At 39.8% G+C, this 22,786-nt stretch overlaps 2 protein-coding genes across 4 annotated transcripts in view; one reads left to right on the top strand and one right to left on the bottom strand.

Annotated features, from left to right (window-relative positions):
• The window catches only part of Dock11 (dedicator of cytokinesis 11), a 225,854-nt gene that overhangs the window by 11,684 nt on the left and 191,384 nt on the right, over positions 1-22,786 (bottom strand). For all 3 annotated transcript variants that reach the window (XM_012951928.2, XM_004671477.3, XM_045141070.1), the window contains 4 exons: positions 17,194-17,300; positions 3,938-4,060; positions 905-1,018; positions 230-376 (listed from right to left, as the gene is read on the bottom strand). In XM_012951928.2, the coding sequence (XP_012807382.1) occupies positions 230-376; positions 905-1,018; positions 3,938-4,060; positions 17,194-17,300 (491 nt within the window). The remainder of the gene's footprint in view (positions 1-229; positions 377-904; positions 1,019-3,937; positions 4,061-17,193; positions 17,301-22,786) is intronic.
• LOC123456637 (nucleosome assembly protein 1-like 4) lies at positions 7,239-11,800 on the top strand. The gene is made up of 2 exons (XM_045140419.1): positions 7,239-7,311; positions 9,498-11,800. The coding sequence occupies exons 1-2, from the start codon at positions 7,239-7,241 to the stop codon at positions 10,745-10,747; spliced, it is 1,323 nt and encodes a 440-aa protein (XP_044996354.1). The 3' UTR covers positions 10,748-11,800.

Raw genomic sequence — 22,786 nt, 5'->3', positions numbered from 1 at the left:
CTAAAGATAAAAATGAAGGACAGAGGGACTAAGCAAATTCCCTAGAGTCACACAGTTAACAAACAACAGAAAATGGGGATTTGATTCCTGGTCTAATGCTAAAACTCTTTCTTTCATGATCTAGAAGGCTCTATTTCCATGTTTTTAAACCACCATCTAAAAAAGATATATACAGCAACATGCCAAGCCTAGAATTGATAATGATTTCAAAATGTATGGCATAGATTACCTTGTCTGAATCCTGAATTATTTTGACATTTTCTGTTCCAAATTTTTCACCATAAAGTTTAACAAGTCTCAAGGAAATCTCTGAGAGGCCAGTAAGCTTGGGCTCCTTATAGATGTACTCTTTTCCATCTTCCTCTTCAAAAAAAGACTATTGTAAAGAAAACACAAAATCTATACAACTAGTGGTAATGAATTTGTAATACATTTAAATAATACTACCAAAAGCCACATACATATATTCACCCTTTCAACTTCAAATAAATGACAATTCAAACTTACAAGCATAAGAACATATTGTTTGGAAGGAGGAAACTGTATTCTGACACAGTTTTTTCATTAATTTTATTAATGATAATTCTTTTCACATAATATTCCCTTTCTTTAGTGTATACTTAACCTATTTTGTATTCAGAAGTTAAATAATAGATATCTAACATAAACCTTAAGGAGCTAAACAGAAAATTAAACTGAGGGAGAAATCTAGACCTTGTGTGTTGTACTGAACCATTTAGATAGAAGAGCCAAAGTGAACTTTGACTTTACAGAATAGACCCTTATTGTAATAGATACTCTAGAGAGACAGAGCTCAAGAGTCATAAATGCTGACATAGTAATCTAATAAGCAAAAGTGAATATTTAAACAGGAAAACAACTTCATAAAATAAAATACACTTACTTGACCATAGAAGGCAACTCTGAAGAAAGTACCTAAAAGCCTCTTCTTGGTGTGCATAACCTCCAAAATTTTTGTGTATGCACCATGAAGAGTTCTATAAACTTGGGTAAGTTTCTGAAAAACAAGAATATAAAAATCAGCTTTGAGTTGTACTCAGCTCTTGGGTGTCATCAATTACCATGCAAGGATATAGTATTAAATATGTTTTCTCTTTTCCATTTTTTCCCTTTATTTCTCTCCTTTTTTTCTTATTTTGAGATGAATCTTGCTAATATATAGCCCAATATTACTAGAGTGACCTGGTAATTGCTATGTAGTACAGGCTAGCCTCAAACTAGAGTCAAGCTTTCTGCCTTAGCTTCTCCAGTGTGGGGAATACAACTGTTCTAATTACCATGCTGGTTTGACCCTGAACTTCTTTTTTTAAAAATTTTTTTTGTTTTATTTTTAGTTATTTATTTGAGAGTGACAAAGAGGCAGGGAGAGAGAGAGAGAGAGAGAGAGAGAGAGAATGGGTGCACCAGGGCCTCCAGCCACTGCAAACAAACTCCAGACACATGCACCCCCATGTGCATCTGGCTAATGTGGGTCCTGGGAAATTGAATCTCAAATCAGGGTCCTTAGACTTCACAGGCAAATGCTTTACTGCTAAGCCACCTCTCCAGCCTGACCCTGAACTTCTTAATAGCATGCTCTGCCTTATTTACATCATGGCGGCAATTTATGTCTTTAAAATATCGTATTATCAGGATTCAATCCCCTGTGCCATAAAATAAATTATTAGTTGCTGTTTTTGTATGTCTGAATTATTTGAATTAAAAGGGTAGTAAAATGCTTTGTTTGCACCCTTGGGTGGGGAGATGGAGAATAAAAAATTGTGCAAGGGCTTTTGGTGAAGAAAACAATAGATGGAGTCTGGGTGAGGACTATTTTTCTGCAGGTTCACAGACATCTCCCAATAACACATTCTTCTGTATATCCAGGAGAATGGAGGCAGGAGAGAAAAAGAGCATTGCTAAGAATTTGATGAGACAACCCACAGGATGGAAGAAAATCTTTGCTAATGGAAGTGTTGATACCTACTCAGTACCCACAATTTATATTAGAAAACCCTTCTAACAACCCTGAAACAAAAAGAAAACCAACACAATTTTAAAAATCAACAAAGAAACTGAAAGACACTTTTCTAGAGAAAATATGCAAATGGTCAATGAAAAGATGTTCAATATCACTGGCTATGCAAGAAACATGAATCCAGGTTCAAGTCACAGTGACATACTATAGCACACTCACTAAAATAGGTTTAGCAAAAACCCAGAGCACAACAAATGTTGGTGATGATAAGTAGGAATAGAATTTAGTGATGAAGTACTCTGGAAAACATGTAGTTACCAGAAAATTAACCATAGAATTTTCATATGAACAGTTATTCTACTCCTAGAAATACGTTCAAAATAAGAGAATCTATATGTCAATATATTAATTTATACAAAAACATATGCATGTATACTGTGGTGGTTTGATCCAGGTGTCCCCAATAAACTTAGGTGTTCTGCATGCTAGGTTCCCAGCTGATGGAAATTTGGGAATTAACACCTTCTGGAGGCAGCAGGCTTATGGGTATTATAGTCAGCGTCCCCTTGCCAGTGTTTGGCACACTCTCCTGTTCCTGTTCTCCACCTTATGTGGACCAGGGGGTGATGTCCACTCTCTGCCCATGCCATCATTTTCCCCTGCCATGATGGAGCTTCCCCTTGAGTCTGTAGGCCAAAATAAATGTCTTTTGTCCACAAGTTGCTCTTGGTTGGATGATTTCTACCATCATTGCTAACCTGACTACAATAGTAAAGTGGTACTGAGGAATGGGTTTGCTGCTAGACACCTGATTGTGTGGCTTTGGCCTTTTGGAGCTGGTTTTCAAGAGGAGTGTGGAAGGATTTAAATCTTAGCCTAAGAGACACCTTGCAGTGCTGTAAGTACAGCTTGATGGACTATTCTGGTCAGAGTTGAAAGACATGAATGCAGTAAGAACTATGGATTGTGAGGTTTGGCTTATGAGGGTGAGAAAGAGCTTTGCTTGGACTAGGCTAGAGGCAGTTTTTGTGAAAAGCTTGCTGTTATGCCCATGTCCTGAGAATCTGTGCAGGGTTGCTTTGCGTAGAAATGAACTGGTGTGAGCAGAGGGATATGACACAGAAAGAAAAATCTTTGGGTGAACAGCTGCCCGCTCAGCTGCAATGGAGAGATTACAACCTTTGAGACTGGGTCAGCTGACCTGCACTGGGGCAACAGGAAGAATGTAGACTCTTTTGAAGGGGCCTGAGTATACAAGGAGTGTCCTGTTCTTCAAATTATGCTTTTTTCCACCCTGGATTAACAAATTAACCACCTGGTGTTGTGGACTATAAGAAATGAAATGCAGGAATGAGAGGGTCATTGAGTTTGCAATATCGTCTTTTACTTTGGAAATGGCCATGGGCAGTGTGAAGCAGGTTTGCTGGATGCCTGCATGGAGACCTGATAAAGCCATGGGGACAGACCGAGGATTGCAGTGGAGACCCAGTGGAGATGTTGGGACTACGAGATGGCTGTGAAGGTAAGCTTGCTTATTCACTTGAAAGTTCTAATATGGAGCTGGGCATGATAGTGCAGGCCTATAATTCTAGCACTTTAGAGGCGGGAGGCAGGGGCATCAGGAGTTCAAGGTTAGCCTTGGCTATACAGCAAGCTTGAGACCAGCATAGGCTATATGAGATCTTGCCTTATAAAACCAAAAAAATAAACAGAGAGTATTAAAATGTGGACTGGAGGATGGCTGTGATAGAGCCTTGGTCTAGTATGCTCAAGGTTCACCACTAGTACCACACTAAAATACATAAAATAAAACATCAATGTTCTTTGACAGAATTGAAATGCCAAGCATACTGAACTAAAGATATCAGAGTAAGCTGATAGGAACATAACACATTAGTGTTTTTCCCAAAACCAAAATAAAATATATAAGCCAGGGATGAAAATGTGTAAATTACCTACCTCAAACTCACGACGTTTCTCATAAATTGGAATGATCAATTTGGAAATCTCAGAAATTACTTCATAACGCTCTGCCTTCCATAAGCCATCCACACACTGTTCTAGCAATTCCAGCAAAACTTCCTACATTAAGAGAAAAAATTCAACCAGGGATTAAAATATTTTGAGAAATAAAAAGGAGAACTGAAATTTTTTTAAACTTTTTTTTTTATTTTATTTGAGAGTGAGAGAGAGCGAAAGAGAGAATGGGCATGCCAGGGCCTACAGCCACTGCAAACAAACTCCAGATGCAATGTGCCTCCTTGTGTATCTGGCTTACATGGCTCCTGGAGGGCCGAACTGGGATCCTTTGGCTTTGCAAGCAAACATCTTAACCACTAAGCCATCTCTCCAGCTGAGAGTTGAAGTTTTTATCCATTGTATGTCAGAATGTACAATCTTATTTGGACAAAGGGTTATCATAGATAATAATTGGCTAAGATACACATACTGGAATGGGGTGAATTCTTAATCCAATATGTTTGTAAACCTCAATGAAATCAGATGCACACAGAGAAAAGACCAAGTGCCCACAGTGGCAGAGGTGGAAGATGCAGCTGCAAGCTGAGGAATCATACTGACTAACAATTACCATCAGAAGGCAAGGATGGTTTCTCTTAGAGGTTCCAGAGGGACAATGACCCTAATTCAATGATTTAAGATTTCTTGACTCCAAAACTGTGAGGTAATATATTCTGTTGTTTGAACCCACCATGTATGTGGTGCTTAGCTATAGCAAACCTTGTGTGATAGTCTAACTGTTTGTGCCCCAAAACTCAAATTCATTTGTGAAAATATTAAGTCTCAAGATGATGGTTATTAGTAGCTAGGGCCATTGGAGGATGATAGGTCATGAGACAGAGCCATCAGAAAAGAGATTTCACTACCATTATAAAACAGATTCCACAGGCCTACCTAAATCCTTCTACCATGTAAGGATATTGTGAGATGGTTACCATCTATGAACTGGGAAATGTGCCCTCACCAGACACTGTATCTGCTGGCACCTCGATTTTCAACTTTCCAGCCTCCATAAATCCTCAACTGTGAGAAATGTATTTTTGTTGTTAATAAGCTTCCTAGTATGTGATGTTTTGTTTAATACAGCAGCCAGACAGAATAAGACACCTAGAAAATTTATAGTCTCTTCCTTTACTCCTTTACTCTTCTAATGAGTTTATCACCAAGTCCTCTCAAATTTACTTCTTAGACGTTTATCAAATCTGATTCTTCCTCTCTGCTTCTGCATTTAATTTTAAGGTTCAAGACCCCTCTTCTTTTCTTCTAACTGAACTTCCTGTCTCTAGCTTCGGCACTTTTAAATATACCTTCTACATATATGCCATATGGTTCTGATAATGTCACTTAAAAATCTGAAAATATCTCATCATTCACAGAACAAATGATAAGCTTCTTCACTTGGCATACAAGGCTTGCAATGATCAGGCTGAACAGTCTATAAACTTCATTGAACACACTGAGCTCCAGTAATACCAAATTACCTGCTAACAGTTCCTCTGAAGCACATATTATCCTTTAACCACTTCCTCTTGATTATCTCTTTAAAATAGCTTAGATATCACTCTTTCAGATCTTCCAATCCACATAATGTAGATGTGATAGTTTGACTTAGGTGTCCCCTGTAAACGCATGTGTTGATCCCCAATTCTTGGTCCCCAGCTGGTGGAAATTTGGGAGGTGAAGTCTTGCTGGAGAAGGTGTGTTTTTTGGGGTTGGCTTAGGGGTATTAGAGCCAGCTTGATTAATTCTCTTGCTGCTATTTTCCTTTTTTTGTAAATATATTTTATTTATTTATTTATTTGATAGAGAGGAAGAGGCAGAGAGAGAGGAAGAGAGAGGGAGAGAATGGGCATGCCAGGGCCTCCAGCCACTGCAAAAGAACTCCAGATACATGTGCCCTCTTGTGCATCTGGCTTACGTGGGTCCTGGAGAATTGAACTGGGATCCTTTGGCTTTGCAGGCAAATGCCTTATCCACTAAGCAATCTCTCCATCCCCTTGCTGCTATTTTCTACCTACTGTGGTAGAAGTCATGTCCTGCCTCTGCTCATGTCATTCTGTCATCATGAAGTTTCTTTTGAGATTGTAAGCCAACATAAAACTTTCTCCCATCAGCTGTTTTTGGTTGGGTGCTTTATCCTTGAAATGAAAAGATAACTACAAGAGTAGGCAAGATTGTAGACATGTTTTTTTTTTTACCATCATACTAATTGATAGCATAAATATACTTGAACAATATTTGCACACTATCTAGGGATATGACTTTCCAAATAGGCTGTTATTCTTCAAGAATAGAAATAATCTTATACCAGATGGTTTCTTCAGTAACTAGTATAGTGGAACTGTATAGCAGGTGTTAACTAAATGTGGTTACTTGAATAAAGGGTCCACATATTAAAATTCAATGGTCCAATTAAAATTTCCAGCAGCCGTGGAAAGCATTATTTTGTGGGCATTAAAATCCAGTCTGAAGCAGAGTATGGTGCCTCACAACTATAGTTCCAGTATTTGGGAGGCTGAGTCCACAGGATTACAGGAAGTTCCACACCAGCCTGGGATACAAAGCAAGTTCCAGGCCTGCCAGGGTGATATAATGAGACTCAATCTCAAAAATATCCCCTTCCAAGATCCACCACAAACTAAGAGTGTTTAGCAATTAGAAAATAAAACAAGGACATATACTACAACATAAACCTAATAAAATAAAAATGTTATTATAACCAACAGATTCTAAATATGGCATTTAAAAAATCTCAACAATTTCTACTCATGATATTCAAAAGAAAATTCAGGAAAAATGGAATAGCAAAGACCGTTCTTAATTGAATAAAGTACATCTATTACAAAACTGAGGCAGAACAATTTTATCCTAAAACTGGGAATAATTCAAGTGTCTCCTGTCACCAATTTTATTCAGCACTATATTAGAAGTCCTAGTAAGAGAAATAAAGCAATAAAAAAAAACCAGAAAGGGTTTGGCAATGACTTAGTAGATAAAGGCACATGCTTGCAAAGCCTATTGGCTGAGGTTCAATTGCTCAATATCCATATAAAGCCATTTGTGGGTCATATTCGTTTGCAGTGGCAAAAGACCATGTCTCAAAGAAGACAGAGCACGGACAACTCCTCTGAACTTCATATGTGTGCCCCTCTATACACATACATACACACATGAATAACTTTTTTTTAAAAAAAGGCATATAGAGTGAAAAAAGTAAAGCTATCTTTTTTGTGCAGATGATATGACTGTAGAAATCCTACAAAACACAAAGACTACTAAAACCAACAAGAAAATTAAACAAGTTTATAATATAAGTAAGGTCTGCATTCAAGTTCAATGAAATTTCTATATTCTAGGAACAACACACTGAACATAAAATAGAGCCAAGCCTAGTGGTGTAGGACTGTAATGCCTCTACTCAGGAACTTGGGGAAGGAGGATGGAATGTTTCAGGCTTTTTTAGGCTACTTAGTGAGCCCTTGGCTTGAAATAAAAAGTAAAATGAGGGGGCTGGAGAGATGGCTTAGTGGTTAAGCACTTGCCTATGAAGCCTAAGGACCTCGGTTTGAGGCTTGATTTCCCCAAGACCTATGTTAGCCAGATGCACAAGGGGGCACACATGCCTGGAGTTCATTTGCAGTGGCTGGAAGCCCTGGTGTGCCCATTCTCTCTCTCTCTATCTGCTTCTTTCTATCTCTGTGTCACTCTCAAATAAATAAATAAATAAAAATGAACAAAAAAAGTAAAAGAGGGCTGGAGAGATTGCTCAGTATTTAAGGTGCTTGCCTGTAAAACCTAATGACCTGAGTTTGTTTCACTAGTACCCACATAAATCCAAATGCACAAAGCGGTTTATGCATCTGGAGTTTGTTTTTAGTGGCAAGAGGCCCTGCTGTGCCCATTCTCTCTCTGTTGGTTATGGTGGTGCAAGTCTTTAATTCCAGCACTCAGAAGGCAGAGACAGGAAGATCACTGTGAGTTTGGGGCCAACATTAGATTACATACTTAATTCCAAGCCATGCTGGGCTACAGCAAGAACCAACCACAAAAATAAGCAAATTGAGGGCTGGGGATATAGCTTAGTGGTAGAGTGCCTACCAAATGTGGGGCCCTGGGTCCAATCCCCTCCAAAAGAAAATAAAAACACAAAAGTAGTAGTATACATGACAGCATCAAAACATCAAATATCATTGGGCATGGTGGTGCACGCCTTTAATCCCAACAATCAGGAGACAGAAGTGGGAGAATCACTATGAGTTCGAGGCCAGCCTGAGACTATATAATATACTCCAGGTCAGCCTGGGCTAGAGTAAGACCATATCTCATAAAGCCATTCTTCATATAGTAAAATACAAATACAGCTGAATCACAGAAATACTTCCAACAGGCATAGAGGAAATAGAAAACATGATTCTAAGTTTTATATGGAAGTTCAAAGGACACAGACTAAAACAACCTTGAAAAAGAATAAGGCCAGGGCTACAGAGATGACTTAGTGGTGAAGGTCCTTGCCTATGAAGCCTAAGGACCCATGTTCAACTCTCCAGGACCCACATAAGCCAGACACACAGTGACACAAGCACACAATGCCACACATATACACAAGGGGCACATGCATCTGAAGTGCCAATTTTCTCTCTTCCTTTCTTGCATAAAAAAGAGTAAAGCCAGAGGGCAAGTGCAACCTGATCCCAAGATCACTCATAATGCCATAGAAATGAAGACAGGAGGTAGAAGAAGGTTCATGTTTTTCTTTAAATAGTGTGAACCATGTAAAACTATGTCTGTTAAAAAGTGAACCTTAATTCTCGGAATAGGTCAGTGATATATATGTGAATATATATATTCATGGGCAAGGTCATGGGTTTAATCAAATCCCAGCACTGCAAGAAGAAGAAAAAACAGTCACCCTCGATCACTACCTTATTTTGTGTTCAAAACACATTATTGATAATTATGAACCTAAATAAAACTCCGAAGTAATGCTTCTAGAAGGAAGCACAGAATAATACTATCATAATATTAAGGTAGGCAAATATTTCTTAGGCCACATATGAACAGAAAAAATCATTATAAATTATAAATTGGACGTCACAATTTGTTTCCCCTGCGAGACATGGTGGTACATGCCTGTTGTTGGGAGGCAAAGGTAGGAAGATCATAAATTCAGGATCTGCCTGGGCTACATAGTAAGGTCATGTCTTCAAATAAATTCTTCCAGTTCAACATCATTCAATTAAGGAAATGAGTAATAAGTCAGAGGGTGATGAATATATTTGCAGAATCTACATCTGACAAAGAATTTATATCCAGTATACACAAAGAACTCCTACAAATAAATAATTATAAGTGAAAAATGCAATTTCTAAAGTGGGAAAAAAAAACATTTCACTGAAGATAATTGTCAAAAGACCAGGGCACATAAAAAAATATGATGCATCATTAGTCATTAGGAAAAGGCAAATCAAAGTCACACGAGACATTAATTCATGCTCATGAGGTTGGAGGCCACGGCGGCTCAGAGCCCCGGAGCGAGCGAAGGCACGGGTGCCACTGCCGCAGGAGGCGCGAGGGACAAAAGCGTTCAGATGGCAGATAAGTTTTTCAGATGGGGTTCCTGCAGATTCCATGGAAGCTGCTAAAAATGCAAGTAACACAGAAAAGCTCACAGATCAGGTGATGCAGAATCCACAAGTTCTGGCAGCCTTACAGGAACGACTGGACACTGTCTCTCACACTCCTTCCAGCTACATTGAAACTTTACCCAAAGCAGTCAAAAGGAGAATTAATGCTCTGAAGCAGCTTCAGGTGAGGTGTGCGCACATAGAGGCCAAATTCTATGAGGAAGTTCATGACCTGGAGAGGAAGTATGCTGCATTGTACCAGCCTCTGTTTGACAAGAGAAGAGAATTCATCACTGGTGATGTGGAGCGGACAGATGCAGAATCAGAGTGGCACAGTGAAAATGAAGAGGAGGATAAGTTGGCTGGAGATATGAAAAATAAAGTAGTCATAGCTGAGAAAGAAGCAGCAGCAGCAGCAGAAGAGCCAAATCCCAAAGGAATCCCAGAATTCTGGTTCACCATCTTCAGAAATGTGGACATGCTCAGTGAGCTGGTGCAGGAATGTGATGAGCCCATCTTGAAACACTTGCAGGATATTAAAGTGAAGTTTTCAGATCCTGGACAGCCTATGTCTTTTGTGCTAGAGTTCCACTTTGAACCCAATAACTACTTCACCAATCCTGTCCTGACCAAAACGTACAAGATGAAGTCTGAGCCAGACAAGGCTGACCCTTTTTCCTTTGAAGGTCCTGAAATTGTGGACTGTGATGGGTGCACAATTGACTGGAAAAAAGGAAAAAATGTTACCGTCAAAACCATCAAGAAGAAGCAGAAGCATAAGGGTCGGGGCACTGTTAGGACGATTACAAAGCAAGTGCCCAATGAGTCCTTTTTCAACTTCTTCAGTCCCCTGAAAGCCTCTGTAGATGGAGAGTCACTGGATGAAGATTCTGAGTTCACACTAGCCTCTGATTTTGAAATTGGACACTTCTTCCGTGAGCGGATAGTGCCGAGGGCTGTGCTGTACTTTACTGGGGAGGCCATAGAGGATGACGACAATTTTGAAGAAGGTGAGGAAGGAGAGGAGGAGGAATTGGAAGGTGATGAGGAGGGAGAAGAGGAGGAGGATGCCGAAGTTAACCCCAAGAAAGAACCCAGTCAGCCTGCAGAGTGCAAACAACAGTGAAAAGCAGGACCTGTGGGCAGTCAGCTGCCTTGAAGATGGCTGTCAGGACCCAGGCCCGCCAGTGGGGGCCAATTCTGTTGACACTGCTGTGACATCTAACCGTTTCAAGTGCATGATTTCACCTCCACCTTTCCCTTTCCTTCTGATTTTGCTTAACTTGTACAGTGGCAACTGGACTGCGTTTCAGAATAGGAGGTTTAGTTCTAGCGCCTCTGCGGCCTTGGTGCCTGCAGCCCTGGACTTTCCCAGCCCTGCCCTTGAGGAGACCCTGAAGACCACCACGTAGGGTGGGTTGGGGTCACACCTGGAGCTGGTGGAGCCTACTGGTGCTGTTTCTGCAGCCCTTCCTGATTTGAAGAAACCACACTGTTTCCAGCCACTGAGCTGCTGTGTGCGAAGCCGCTCCAGCCTTGTGCCTGACTCCTCTCTGAACAGCTAGTCAAGTGAGGCCGTGTTCTCAGAGTGTGGGTTGTGATGCACACCCGAGGCCAGGGCCGTGGTGGCTCGTCCTCGTATTTATTTATTCATTCGTGCTTGGAGGACTGTGAACTCACAGTGTCCTCATCCTTACCATTTATGAGACCATGTTGGTGACTTGACCAGGAGGATGTGACATGTAGTGGAGCAAGGCCTGTGTGGAAGAAACTGCTACTTCCTGTCATGAGCTGGGGAGGGCAGGAGCTATTCTGTGACATGCAGAACATGAGCTATGTGTTGCCTTTGGGGGGTGTGGGGTCATAGCCAGGGGGCTGAAGTCCTTCTCTCACTAGGGCTTGCTGGCCTACAGAATAGCTTCTCAGCTTGCAGTGTGCATGCCAGCTCCTGGACCCCTTGCTCATCTTATCTCAAAGCCCTTGGGTTGGTGACCAGTTGGTGGCTGGCATGTGGGGTTTCGGAGTGTGTGGCTGTGGTCTCTGGCTCAGCAACAGCCATGCCCACAGTGACAGGCATGTAGAGTGCGTTCAGCCTTACCTGATGACACATTTGTAACTGAACATGGTGTTTTCAATTTGTACAGAATAGTTAGGATATTCTATTAAAGTTGTGAGACAAGAAAAAAAAAAAAAAGAATGGCTCATGAAAAACTACAAGTATCAGATATGAAGAAACTGGAAATCTTATCCATTCATATAAAATTGCCCAACCATTTTGAGGAATTCTGGACATTTCTTACAAAGCTAAATATATACTTCCCCTAAGTTACAGCAACTTTACTCCTAAGTTTAATTAAGAGAAATAATAACATATGCCAGCCAAAGGTCATAGAGAATTTTTACAAAACCCTACAATAAAAATGACCCAGCACCCATCAACAGGGGAATGAATTGAAAAATTATCTACCTGAATGGTAGACTATTACTCAGTGAACTCAATGAACAAACTTATGACATACTTAACAATATATAGGTTGTGGTAGTTTGAATAGATGGCCCCCAATATATTCAGTGTTTTATTAGTTTGTAGTTTGGAACTGCAGCCACCTGGATAGATGAGGTGTCACTGAGCAGTCAAGCCCTAAGGTGTGGTGATGAGTTTGAAATTCCAATTTCAAATATGCAAAGTACATCTAGCTAGAGCTCCTGAAGTGTGTTGTGTGGTGTGGCTTTTGGCCTTTTCTCTCTTTCTGCCTGGTCCTGTAACAGTAGGCCAGCTTCTTTTGCTATTATGGAACTTCCCCTGAATCTGTAAGCATCAATAAATATCCCTTCCTCCATAACTGTGCCTGATCTGGAAGTTCATCTCAGGAGACCTGAAGTTGTCTGCCACATAGGCTAACCCAAAGAACACTGCAGGGCTGGAGAGATGGCTTAGCAGTTAAGTGCTTGCCTGTGAAGCCTAAGGACCCTGGTTCATGACTTGGTTCCCCAGGACCCACAATCGCCAGATAGACAAGGGGGTGCACGTGTCTGGAGTTTGTTTGCAGTGGCTGGAGGCCCTAATGCACCCCCCTCTCTTTCTCTCTGTCTGTCACTCTCAAATAAATAACAAAAATGAACAAAAAATTTACAAAAAGAACACTGCATTAAGCAAAAGAACAGACACAAGCCAGGCATGGTGGCATATGTCTTTAATTCCAGCACTTGGGAGGATCACCATGAGTTCAAGGCCACCCTGAGACTATATAGTGAATTCCAGGTCAGCCTTACCTTAAAAAAAAAAAAACAACGCAGCAAAATACACTTTTCTACTAAAATGTGAAGGTGTATCAGAAATTATCAACCACAAAAAAGAAATGTCCTTTAAAACAAAGAGAAATTATCAACCACAGCAGAGAAGAAGGAGAGATCCAGAGCATCTAAGGACCACAGAAGGCAGAAGTGACTCCAGCAGTGGTGGCACCAGATCCACATGGCCATTATCACCAGGCTCAGCCTGAGCTTCAGGAAAAGCAGCCAGGTGAGGTGATTTTCCACTCACACTAACCTACTCACAAACTTGAGAAACCTGAAGGGGAGGACAGCAAGAACCAGCAGAATGGTTACTAAGGAAGAAGGATCATGGGGACCAGTGAAACATCTTCAGCCACCATTCTGTACAAACATCAGCAACCACTAGAGACCTGGGGAAGAGAACTTACCCACACAGCCCCCAGAACAGACTACCACAGCAGTGACCCACCAACCCAGCCAGCCTATCTGAGCCCACAGTGCAACAAAGAGGGACCCAGCAGGTGGGCATTGTAGCTGAGAGCAAAGCAATCCCCAAAGGTAAATGGGCTTGCACCAGGTCAGTACCCTCCGAAAAAGCCTGGTATATAGCCTTGCATTGGAAGTGCTAATTGTGCCTTCCTTTTCAGGGTAAATTATCTGTTAAATCTGATAGATGGTCAGATTTGCTATTTAAATAAGCTATATTTTGGGGTTGTCATTTGTTGCTTCCTGATTTATAGTACCTTTGTCTCCTCTCCTGTTGCTTATTGGGGCAGGGTCTCACATGGTTACAAGCTGAACTTGGAACACTCTACAGACCAGAAATCTCAGCCTCCCAGTTGACAAATTGAGGGGGTGGGGCAACACACATTCTTAGGGACTTTAAATTTGTTAGAGTATCTGTTTGTTTTAATAACTACTCTTTTTTTTTCAAACTAGAATTTAGGTTTATTGCCACAGCTACTTGAGAGGGATGATAATAACTACTCTTGCATAAATACTCTGTGCTGGTTTTCACTGAATCTGTATATTGTTCAGTTAGATTTTAGAATTTGCCTATATTTTGTTCCACACAGCCTACTAGAATACTCACATAGTAGGCAAACCCAATGCTTAGGGTCACTTTTGTAATTACTTTGAGTATTTTAAGAGCCATACCTAGCATCTTAAGCTCCTACCCTGAAGATATATAGGATCAGATTGAATGATACATCTAATAATACTACAGATAATTAGAAAACCAGAGCATCAAATTAATCCAAGATGCAAAAATCTCTATATTATAATTACAAGAAACACAAAAAAATCAAGACAATATAATTCTACCAAAATTATAAATCTATCAGAAAAGACCCCCACTGAGACTGATTTAGAGGAAATGTCTGACAAAGATTTCAAAAGAATGATTATAAATATGCTCAAAGAAATCAAAGGAAACCAATTTAATAAAATAAGGGGGTCAATACAAGATATGAATAAGGAAATCAAAAGAAAATCCTGTTATAAATACTAGCAATGAAAAACATAGGAAGTCAAATAAAAAAAAGTCTCACTAATAGGTCTGGCATTGCAGATGTGTGTAGCCATGCCCAGTGGTTTATGTGGGTCCTGGGGATCAAACCCAAGTGGGTCTCCTATGCCTCATCAGGCTCTTACAATTGTAGAAGAAGTCCTAACCACTAAGCAATCTTTCCAGCACACTGTAACTTTTGTCTAAGACAAGGTTTCCCTATGTAGCCCATGCTGGCTCAAACTCACAGCATTCCTCTGTTCTCATTCCTCTGTCTACTGAATGAGGGGAGCCCAGGTAAGCCTGGCTCAGTACAATATCACTTCTAAGTCAGTGTGATTTCTTCCTTGGTGAGGCATGAAGAGGAAGCTCAATTGTATAAGCCAGAACAAAATGATGCTTGGATGAACACCATCCTGTATTTATAATCAAACTAAGAGAGGGTCTAAATTGTTATAGAACACAAAGTATTTCCAATGAATGTGCTTACAAGGCCATTTCTATAAATAAATTGAAGCTGCCATTTGGGAAAACAAGGAGCTGAGTTTAGCTATGCTGAACCATCATCTACTTTCCCATGAAACACTCACTGTACTGTCAGACTACAAAACGCAGGGTCTCCTGGGAACATTTAAGTCAAACATTCATAACAGTGAAATGACTTGCCCAAGGTTTCATAGTTAAAAATGAAATTGGCTAAAATTCTAGAAGATTAATTAGAAAAAGAAGATAACCATTTAGCAAGGTCATGGTGGCATACACCTGCAATTCCAGTACCCTGGAGGGCTGATTTTTAAAACACGAGCAAATTAAACTAGCTCTGATTCAGTTAGCTGACATTATGTGCCTACACCCTGTCTACTAACTCCAGCTTGGGATTTCTATGTATCAGTAAAGCAAGGCCACTAACACTGTCCTGGTCACTTTGAAGTATATGTGGAAACTCTTAAGTATGATGGAATTCTTAGGCTTTATCACTGACTTACTTTGGAGTGAAGTTTCTTTTACCCCCAGAACCTAGAAGAGTAGACAGTTAAAGCATGGTTGCCAGGCTGGTGTAGCTTGGTGGTAGAATGCTTGCCTAGCATGTATAGGGCCCTGGGTTCAGTCCTAGTACTGCAAAATGAAAACAAAACAAAACAAATGGTTGCTGAATGAACCAGAACTGAGCATTTGCCTATATTTTAAATACCAGTTAACAAAGTATTTATATAAAGTATTCCACTTTAATCTGATTGCTTATATTCACTTCATGTTTTTTTTTAATTTTCTTTTAAGATAGGGTCTTTCCATATAGCCAAAGCTATATATCCTAGGCTGTACTTGAACCCATAGAAATCCATCCTCTTCCTGCTATGTACAGGGTGGGATTACAGGTTTGAGCCATCATGTCTGGCAGTAGGTGCTGCCTATGTAGCCCATGATGGCCTCAAACTTGGGATCCTCCTGTCCGTGCCTTCTAAGGATTAGAATTACAGGCACGTGTCACCATGTTTAGCTTGACAGTTTTTGTTGCAAAGGGTGTCATGTAGCCCACGTTAGACCCAAACTTGCCATGTATCCAAGCATGGCCTTCAATTCCTAACCATCTTGTCTCCATCTTCAAAGTGCTAGAATCACAGATATGTGTCACCATGCTTGGATTTTGTGGTCCTGAAGATTGAACTGAGTGAGAAATGCATGCTAGGCAAGAATTTTACCAATTTAGCTACATCTCTAGCCCCTCAGCATATCATTTTGAAATTATTTTTATTTTTTTAAAAGAATTCTATGGGAGTATACAACTCCTTCAATCTGCTTTAGTGTATTTCTTTTCTTATGTTTAAACTCTTTAATTTTGTGAGCACATGCTATGTTATACACTAAACTCTCTCTGCTTTGGTTCTGACAAGGATATGACTTCCAGATTCTTATTTGTAACCACAATCTCTCTTTAGCTTCAGTTCTACATTTCTAATGCTCTGATGGTTATGTCCATTTTGATTGCCTTTCAAGTTCAACCCATTTCTAAAACAGAACTCATCATTTCCCCAACAAAACATCTACTGCTTTCCCATCATATCCAAACCTCTTAGAGCTAACTCTTTTCATCCCCCAACCAGCATATTTTTCTGTTTTCCTTCCTCACAGTGTTTCTTGGATCTTTCACTACTCTGGTTTAGAGCCTAACTCTCTCACCTATGGACAATTAGGGCAGCTGTCCATCTAGCCACCTATAATCCCTTTCCAACATCATTACTAAATTAACCTTCCTGGCCTTCTATACCTGACTTTGTGTGTCAAACATTTATACAAGTCAAATGGTGCTGCTTTGGTATTTTCTATTATCTCTTGAGTAAAATTTGGAGGTTAGGAGTGAGCACAATGACCTTATTGTGTTATATGCCAAGTCTCCAGGCTTGCTCATAGGTTACTGCTCAAGAAATCTTTGTTGGTTGATTGACAATGGCTCTTTTCTATCCATCTGAAGTGTAGAGAAGAAAATTTCCATTTTAAATATTATGTACTTTGTTTAGTTGATAGACAATATTAAATTTACTTGTGTGAGGGTTTTTCTGTATATTGACTGCTCTGGTAAATGTTGTGTTTTCAATTAGAAAATGTGAACAATTGCAATACAAGATTCTATTTTCAAAACAGGAATATCTTTCCTAGGAAGCTTTATTGCTAAAATCTCAGTAACTCTTACTTTTAAATCTAAGTCATAGGTAGTAATTTTTAATATAGATAGATTTCTTTAAGATAAGAAACTTCTGTAACTGACAATGCAGGCCCTGGCATCATACTTCACTATAATGAACGTCCATCATCCCGGCATCTTCTTTCATGGCTCCTTCTTCATCTATGTTGGGAGTAATTTTCTTGAAGGCTGAACATCCATTAGGGAACAACTCTGTGGGCAAAACCAGAAAGGGTTTGATTACAAAAAGACTTTAAATAAAGGATTGACTGTTTTTATATCAGATAGTTTGGAAGTATCAAAGTCAAGTACAAGTTTCAGTTGCCAAAAGGTTTTATATGTTTCTGTGATATATTACATATTCTTTGTCTTTCTTCACTAAATGAGTCCAAGTTATTTACAAATAAGTTTTGTTCCTTGACTTTGTTCCATATTCAATGACTTGTATGTTTGTTCCACTAGTCTAATGTAGATCACTGATATTAAAATCTTGATCCCTTGTGTATTTCTGGTTGATCATCTCATCAAGAAAGCAGGTACTTTTCAGCAACCATTGAATGAGCTTTGAAAAAGGCAGCCAGTCATTGTAGGAGCCAAGGAGATAGGAAGTAAAACAAGTGGCAGTGATGAGGCATCCTTGCAGAAATAGGGTGAGGCATTAAAATGACCATAGCTTTGGACCTGGCTGTACCTTTGTGTGAATTTAGACATATTTGTCTCCCTAGGAATGTAAAAAAGCTATCATCTTGATCATGACCATGGCCACAAGCACCACAGCAACAACAATAAAAGGTAATTTGTGAGAATTAAATGTAAAAGGGTTTATAACAGAGCCTAGCGTATAAGAAGGAGTACATGAATTATTATTGTTAAACAAGCCTATCAATATAAACTAACTTTCTTAAGCCACCACTAAACAACTGTTCTTAGCTGGAGTCCTGGGAATTAGGAAGTGAACTAATGAAGCTGAGAAAAGCTGCTGTAGGACTGAGAACCAAACTGTCACTGTGCAGTGAGAGTCTAGGATTAAGTCACAGTCTAGGATTAAGTCACATGGTAGTCCTACAGAAGCTGGTTGTTCTAGAATGCTGTGCTTTAGAGAACAAAGAAAGGCCCGAGGTCAGATGTGGCTGAACCCATTTTGGGAGTCATCTGGGTTGGTGTGTGTGTGTGTGTGTGTGTGTGTGTGTGTGTGTGTGTGTGTGTGTACATGCACATGTGATTGTGGAGGCCAGAGGTTGATATCAGGTGTCTTCCTCAATGACAGTCTACCTCTTTTATGACAACAGGGTCTCTCACTGAACCTAGAGCTCACCAATTCAGGCAGACTCGTTAACCAGTAATCCTTGGGATTCCTGTTTCCATCTCCCAAGTTCTAGGATTACAAGCACCGTGCCACCATACCCAGCCTTCTATTATGTGGGTAGTAGAGATCCTAACTCAGGTTCTCATGCATGCACAGCAACCACTTTACCCACAGAGCCATCTACCTGACCATGTATCTTTTCCTTTTCAAATTAGGCTTCTTTATGTAGTCTAGGCTGGCTCTGAATTTATGGGAATCCTCTTGTCTCTGCCTCTTGAGTACTGGACTGCAAACACGCACCACTCTGCCTAGTCTGGTGTGTATTTTAAGTAAAACTAGAGCAAATAAGGTTTTATCTCAAAAGCAAAGAGGTCAACACTCAATTATGGAATTTGCTGCTCATGCCATTAGGAATTTTCAATGTTAGAGTTTGGCATTCTTGCTAACTTATCTCTACCTAAAAACAAACAAACAAACAAACAAAAAAAAAACAAAAAACCTTATTTGCCAGACCTTGTGATGGTCCTGTAATACCAGCTACTTAGGAAGCTGAGGCAGGAGGACTGCAAAGTTCATGCCCTGTATGGGGTACAGACGACTTCAAAGCCAGCCTGGACAACTCGGTGGGACCCTGTGCCACAGAGTAAAAAGATAACTGGGGATAGGGTTCATTGATGTGGTGCTTTATTTTCTAGCATACATGAGGCTCTAGGTTCAATCCCCAGGAATCCCCCCTCACAAAAGAGACCATGTTCCTCCTTTCTTTTGGTCAAAGTTTTCATGAGTCAAATAATTGTAATGATACTAAGACCATCTGCTTATTAGTCTTTAAAATGCATAGGGAAATCCATACTTTGCCTCCCAAGTACTTAGATTTATAGGCATGTCCCACCACACCAGGCTTGGATCTGAATTCTTAATAGCTGTTTTCCAATTCTTGCATGCTGTCCTAGGGAAAGCAAGATGGAAATGGTCCAAGTAGGAGCAACCATCTTAGTACAAGTGACCCCATGAAAAGAGCAGGGTAGGGTTCTGGAGGATAAGGTAGCAGCATAACTCTTGAAAAAACAACTGCTGGACAGATGAAGGATAGGAGGTAAGGGTCTTGAGAAGACAGTGTGAAGAGGGAAAAGTTGTAACTGGGGAAAAAGCATGGAAATAAAAGGTTTTGTAAAACTTCAGCTATAAGATGTGGGGTACAAAGAATGGGGAAGGAAAGCAACATTACCCTATAAGGAATGAGAACAGACTTATGAAAGAGGAATTTCCATTTTCTGGGTTTATAGTGGAATTCCTTAGGCCTAAAGCTTTGCTGAACGAGGATGCTGTGTGGTGGCAGAAGAATGCAGAAACTTGGCTCTTGTCTTCCCTGGGGAAAATGGTTGTGCCCTCTCTCAGGAAAAGAGAGAAGAATGTCAAAGTCTAGCCTTTACAGAATGTGATCCAGAAATGTTGAAGTTCTCAGACAAAATAGAAATAAAGAAACTATGACTTGCTTTGGATTTTCTATTTGGGGATCTGAGAAGAATAACTAAAATCCCTTATTACCACTTAGAAGTGACTCAGGTACTGAGAACTGGATGATCATACTTAAGGTGTCTCTGGTAGGAAGAGCAAGAGTTCAGGGACCCTGCTTACAGGTGGGATTTTTGAGAAGCACACGCCTCCTACTTCCTTTGGGGTGGAAGTGTGGGTTTGAGAAAGGGTTTCACACTGCAGCCTGGGCTTGATTGGCACTCACTATGTTGCCTAGGTTCACTTCTAACTCATATCCCTTCTGCCTCAGCCTCCTGGGATTACAAGTGTGGGCTACCATGCCTGGCTTCCTCCTTCCTCTTCCCCACATTATTCAGTGCCTAAAACAAAGAATGGAAATAACTGGTAGCAGTCTTTCATTGGTGTTATGTAATTATCCCTGGGGGGTAAGCAACTATCTACGAAAATAAAATTTAGTTTTATTAAAATGTCTAAGTGGCAGAACATTTCCTTCCAATATGTCAGATAAGTAGTACTTTATTGTATAAGTATCTTTTCTAGGTTTTAAAAATATCTATTTATTTATTTATGAGTGAGAGAGAAAGAGACAGATAAGGTATGGGTGCACCAGGGCCTCTAGCCACTGCAAATAAATTCCAGACACATGTGCCACCTTCTGCATATGGCTTTACATGGGTACTCAGAAACTTAGGCTTTGTAGACAAGTGTCCTATCCACTGAACTATCTCTCCAGCCTATGTAGTAGTATTTTGATGGCAAATGTTTTATAATGGACTTGTAGAGAAATGGCTTGGGGGCAAATGGGGATATCTAATGGTAAAGATCTTGACTAGCAAGTACCAAGGGCTGGATGCCATTCCCAGGGGAGGGAGGGAGGAGAGAAGAGAGGAAAGGACAGCGAGTGAGTAAAAAGAGAAAAAACATGGTTAGGGAGTATGGCCAACTTATATAACTATAACAATTACATGGTGGTGAGTTTATATAACAATTAGGTCATTATACCTATAGCAATAAAAAATACAGAATTTTTGTTAATGTTATGTGTCAAAGACTTAAAATGTACTCTATCCTTTTGTCTTCATTATCTAAGAATTGAAGGACACTTGAACAGAAAAAAAATCTGTTCTATAGTATTTGGCATTTTTTTATGAATTTGATTAAATTTATTATTTCAAAGTATAAGAAAACAAAAAGTAATGAGAATGGATTTTTATTATAAAACATTTAAAAAAGAGCCCACCACCACCACCACCTAAATTTTTTTTTTTTTTTTGGTTTTTCGAGGTAGGGTCTTACTCTGGTCCAGGCTGACCTGGAATTAACTCTGTAGTCTCAGGGTGGCCTTGAACTCATGGTGATCCTCCTACCTCTGCCTCCCAAGTGCTGGGATTAAAGGCGTGCACCACCACACCTGGCTAAATTAACTTTTTTTATTAATTAGTTTTGTACTCAGCTAATACAGTCAAATTGGTACCATTGTTAGCCTCCACCCTGTCCTACCCCCTCCTCCTGGCCCCACCTTGTTGAGGTATATGGGTCATGCATTGTAGAGTTAGCCCTCAGTTATAGGTAAGAGGAAATGTCTCTGTGTATCATGACCCAACGTGTGGCTCTGACATTCTTTCCGCCCCCTCTTCTGCAAAATTCCCCTGAGCCATGTTGGGTTCATTTTGGGTCTGCTTCAGTGATGAAGTCTTGGGAGCCCCTGTGTCTCTGGATATCTGATTTGGTAGGAGTTGATTGTTCTCTGTGTCTATCTCCTTCACCCTTGTGCTGGTACCAGGTTCACCAAGAAAACAGCACCCTTGCTTGTTTTGCCAATTATTCATTCAGCTGTTGCAACTCTGGACACATGTGCTGCCTTGTACATCTGGCTTATGTGGGTCCTGAGAAATTGAACTTGGGTCCTTTGGATTTTCAGGCAAGTGCCTTATCTGCTAATCCATCCCTCCAGCCCAGTCTTTGCTAAACTTCTCTTACCTATTCATTCTTTCTTCCGTCCTTCCTTCCTTCGTCTTTCTTTCTTTTATTGTATTTAAAACTTCTTTTTCAATTCCTCACTCAGATCCATGTTCATTTAAGGGTTTGGTGGTTGTTCTACACTCCTTCCACTAGGATCTAATAATAATGGGTTGTGGAGTACTCACCCTGGATGGCAGGTTAACTGATTGTTTTTCACTTATAATTTAGATGGGTACTCTGCCTTGGTATAACTCTCATAGTTTAATCAGCTTTTTTGGATCTTTTCAGTTATCAAAGGTAAAGGGTAAAACCCAACCCTTTTAGAATGAAGTTTTCTAATGTAAGCATGTTGATTTTTCCAGATTTAAAAATAGGTGGAATCTACAAATAAGTATGTAAACTACTATCAAATCTAACATTTCTTGGTTTAAAATGTAAAATAACATATTTTCCCCCTACTGAAACCAGAGCTCTTTGACTTTGGTAAAGGATAAATTTGAGAGAACCTTGAAGCTATTATGAAATACTAAAATGACTAGTTAGGAATACTATGTCTACTTGTTAAGATAAGCCATGGTTTGACAATTTAGGTGGCTGTTCAAATGTTCAAACAACTACAGAAAGAAATCTTATTTCTAAAGTTAAGGATTGGTAATGAAGATAAAATTCTTTTTGATTTTTGCTTGGTTTTAAGGTATTTGTACTTGTGAACAAAAAATGCTCAGAAATACTATATATATATATATACACACACACACACACACACATATATGACTATTTTCAAATTCTAAGGGTACTGTTCATTCGTAATGGGCATGAAACTCTTCAGTATTTACCCTATTTATTAATTATGAGATGAGAAATATGTAATTTCTCTGAAAGGAACTTAAAATCTTATTTAGTATTGCGTTTAGAATCCTCACATTTGTCATAG

This window comes from Jaculus jaculus, chromosome X (assembly GCF_020740685.1).
Source record: "Jaculus jaculus isolate mJacJac1 chromosome X, mJacJac1.mat.Y.cur, whole genome shotgun sequence".
Classification (NCBI taxonomy): Eukaryota; Metazoa; Chordata; class Mammalia; order Rodentia; family Dipodidae; genus Jaculus; species Jaculus jaculus.
This window is presented reverse-complemented; position numbering and strand designations above follow the sequence as displayed.

Excerpts from the sequence above, each read along its gene's own strand:
- LOC123456637 (XM_045140419.1), top strand. The coding sequence starts at position 7,239 with ATGACTGTAGAAATCCTACAAAACACAAAGACTACTAAAACCAACAAG. Across the intron at positions 7,312-9,497 it reads TAAACAAGTTTATAATATAA|GTTGGAGGCCACGGCGGCTC; the intron begins GTAAGGTCTGCA and ends CATGCTCATGAG.